The sequence below is a fragment of the Pteropus medius genome, unplaced genomic scaffold (genome assembly GCF_902729225.1).
Source record: "Pteropus medius unplaced genomic scaffold, Ma_sr-lr_union100, whole genome shotgun sequence".
In the NCBI taxonomy this organism is placed as follows: domain Eukaryota; kingdom Metazoa; phylum Chordata; class Mammalia; order Chiroptera; family Pteropodidae; genus Pteropus; species Pteropus medius.
Genome location: NW_024348304.1, coordinates 3,146,504 through 3,149,808, shown reverse-complemented (window position 1 = coordinate 3,149,808; position 3,305 = coordinate 3,146,504). Strand labels below are relative to the sequence as shown.

General features: G+C 45.4%; 1 protein-coding gene across 3 annotated transcripts in view; it reads left to right on the top strand.

Annotated features, from left to right (window-relative positions):
* The window catches only part of ANKRD50 (ankyrin repeat domain 50), a 32,022-nt gene that overhangs the window by 1,023 nt on the left and 27,694 nt on the right, over nucleotides 1-3,305 (top strand). Inside the window, exons 1-2 of one of the 3 annotated variants that reach the window (XM_039879566.1) lie at nucleotides 180-317; nucleotides 1,379-2,313. In XM_039879566.1, the coding sequence (XP_039735500.1) occupies nucleotides 1,802-2,313 (512 nt within the window). In that variant the 5' untranslated portion in view covers nucleotides 180-317; nucleotides 1,379-1,801. Of the gene's footprint in view, nucleotides 1-179; nucleotides 318-445; nucleotides 572-1,378; nucleotides 2,314-3,305 lie in introns of those variants that run through there. The other 2 variants (XM_039879565.1, XM_039879567.1) reach the window with 2 other exon arrangements.

Sequence of the window (3,305 nt, the reverse complement as noted above, 5' to 3'; positions counted from 1 at the left end):
CCCCCAGCCGCGCCGCCCCGCCGGGCTCGGACCCCGGACCCCACTTCTCCCCTCGCGCCACCGAGGGCCAAGCAGGGGCGGGATCGGCGCGCGGGTGGGCACGGAGCCGGACGCCGGTCGCAGGCGACCCCTCAGCAGGGGTGGGCAGGGACGTCGGGCACCCCTCCCCCTTCAGGACACACCCCGATCCCGGGCGCGGCGGCGGGGCGAGGCGCGCCCAGCCTCGGCCGGGGAAGACCTGGCGTGGAGGCTGCGCCTCCGTCCGTGGCCTCGCGTGGGTGGCCCCCCTGTGGCTCCTTGGGGCTGCTCCAACGGAGGTGGGTCTGTCGCTGGGAATCCCGGAGTCCTTTTGTCTGTCAGCTGAACCCAGAGGCCGGAACTGTAGGCGAGCTGTAGGCAGCGCCGGAGCACTCCGCTCCCTGGCGCTTTCTGCCTGGGAGGGCGCTCCGCCTGCAGCCTCTTCTCCGTCCACGGTAGTAGGCTGCGCTCCTCACCCGCGTCCCAAACCGTCATCTCTGGCGCAGAGCAAGGAAGGATTCACGTTGTTCTTGTGTTTGGATTCATCATTCATGTGAGATCATCCCCAGCCTCCCCCTTTTTAACCCGTTGCCGTCCAGCCTCCACTCTGGTTGATCGTCCCCTAGATTCTGCAAACTATCAACAAAGAAATGTGGCTGGTCGAGTAAACAGTTCTTGCCTGGCTGGACCGTGCAAGTTAACAGAGCTTCCTTAGCTGACGCTATTCTGCCAAGCCGGTCGAAAGACGTTTCTGGCTTGACTTAAGATGTTACTATACGTGCACATAGTCTTTTTCGCTCCCCTTCAACAATGAGGTTCAAAAAATCTGGGGTAACTTGATTAAAATGTAGCTGTTTGGGAAACGTAACCGTAGAGGGAAAAAAATACAGAACGGAAAATGTTATGATTGGGGTAATCGCCCAACTTCTTGAAAGTGCCAAAGATGAAGTATATGGGCTTTTGATATTACTTTAACTGGTAAATTGTATCCTTTGATAAGTTAGCTTTTAACATATGGTAAATTCCACTAAGATATTTTTGTTTATTTTAGTTACCTGTGGAAATTGTCAGTTACCCAGGACATCTTACAAAGAGAAACCTGTGAACAGGTTCATTAAGAATCTAGTTTGAAAAATGCATTTTTTGAATGCTTTGAATTAAGGAGTGTTAACAGTGGTCTGTCATTCCTGACACCTAAAGCGGTTCCTTCCCTGGCATTGCCTGCGTGCCGGAGAGTGGCAGGGTCTAGTAGTTTGGCTATCCTTCAACAGGAAGTATAGTGCTACCACCTACCTACTGTATAAATGTAATCTGTGATGACACTCATTATAATGGACGCATTTCTGCATCTAATTTTCAGATACTGAATTAACACTTGGAATCTGGAGAAGCATTTTGTACAAATTGAAAGATTGGGCTTTCTCTTTAGTTTTCCAGATGTATTATCTGATCTGCATACTTGAAACATCCACAGTCACATAAACTCTGGTTGTAACCATGGAGTTATGTGACCCATCAAGATATAGGAAAACTGTTGCCAAGCTTTGGAACCGGGCCATTTTCTACCAGTTCAACCCTTAAACTAATATATTCTCTGCTGATAATCAAGAATAAAGAGCCAAATAAAGTCATGCACATTCTGTTGACAGATGGACTCTGTGGCTGTTGAATTTTACTATAATGGGTTACTCTGTCATTCCAATGCAAGTTACATCCTGATGGAGGTAAAGACCTGTATTCATGTATCCCGATTATAGCAAGTGTTGAAGATAGGAAACCTATTATGACTAATCCTTGGGAAGAGAAAGTCTGCAAAATGGCTCAAACGAGTTTACTGCAGGGGAAGCCGTTTTACTGTAGGGAGTGGGTTTTCCACAAGCTTCAGCATTGTCTTCAGGAGAAAACTAACTGTTGCAATAGTGCTGTCAGCACACCACCCCTTTTAATGAATTCCGGGAATAATGCTAGTGTTGTCTCTGGAAAAGGAGCTGCCTGGGGTGTGTTGTTGGTAGGAGGGCCTGGCAGTGGCAAGACAGCCCTATGCACTGAGCTCTTGTGGCCAAGTTCACCTACAAGCCTGCAGAGAGGTTTGCATCGCCAGGCTTTGGCCTTTCATTTCTGCAAAGCCCAGGACTCTGACACTTTGTGTGTTGGAGGGTTTATCAGGGGTCTGGTTGCCCAGATCTGCCGCAGTGGACTGCTCCAAGGATTTGAAGACAAGCTGAGGGACCCAGCAATCCAAAGCCTCTTACAGCCTGGAGAATGCGAGCGGAACCCAGCGGAAGCATTTAAAAGGTAATGAGAAGAATGCCATGCTGTTCCAGTTTCTGTGCAAGATTTAAGGGCTGTTTTTTAGCTGTTTTAACTTTGTGGGGTACCTGTACTACTGCTGTAAAGTTGAGGTTAATCTGTGGTTGTGAATAAACCTGAAGGAAACAATTTAAGCTTTGTATAGCAGAGGATATGGATTAAAAGTATGTCTTTTATTTGTTTAACAACAGAATTCGAAGCACTGCAGAAACAAATTATTTTTCAAATTTATGCCAATCATTTATTGACTTTTCTAATATTAATGGTAGGGGACATTTGTTCCTATAGTAGAGATACTTAGCTGCCTGGAAACTTAGGCGCATTTTCAGGCAGGGGGAACTATGCGTGGCACTGAAATCGGAAGACCTCTCAGCATGTAACAACTATCTTTTTTGTTTATAGTATCATTATTTATTTAAATAAGAAAAGTTCTCTTTGAAAGAGACCACTGGCCATTGAAAATATGAAGAAAATCTGCCAACGTGTTTTAGGATTTATTCCCCTAGCAAAGAAACAAAAAGTTGTGCTCTGTTTTGAAATATGTGATATGTATAAAATAATGAAAATTTGGCATCGTTTTATTACTTTTTTAGTGAGTGATATAAAAAAATGATTTTCCAAACCTTAATTAAGCATTTTTCCATGGTAAATGGATTGGTCTAAGAAGTGATTAAATTGCTTTTCAGAATAGTTCTAGATTCAAAATGTGTTTTTTCTTTAAAAAAAAAATACTTCCTTGAAAATAATTTTTGCAAATCGCCCCTCTGCTCATTGTAAAAGGAGGCAAATTGTTATTTTGTGCTTGCTATTGCCTGTCACTGCCGCTTTAAGTAGTCATTTTGCCATATACATTTTCCCTTATACAATAAGTAGTTCTCAGCAGGCAAAAGTCTGTTTCCCAAAGATGGCAGGTATCCTCTTCACTGCAGGTTAGTGTGTAGGGGGAGAGGTGGGGAGGGGAGACGAGGAGAGGAGAG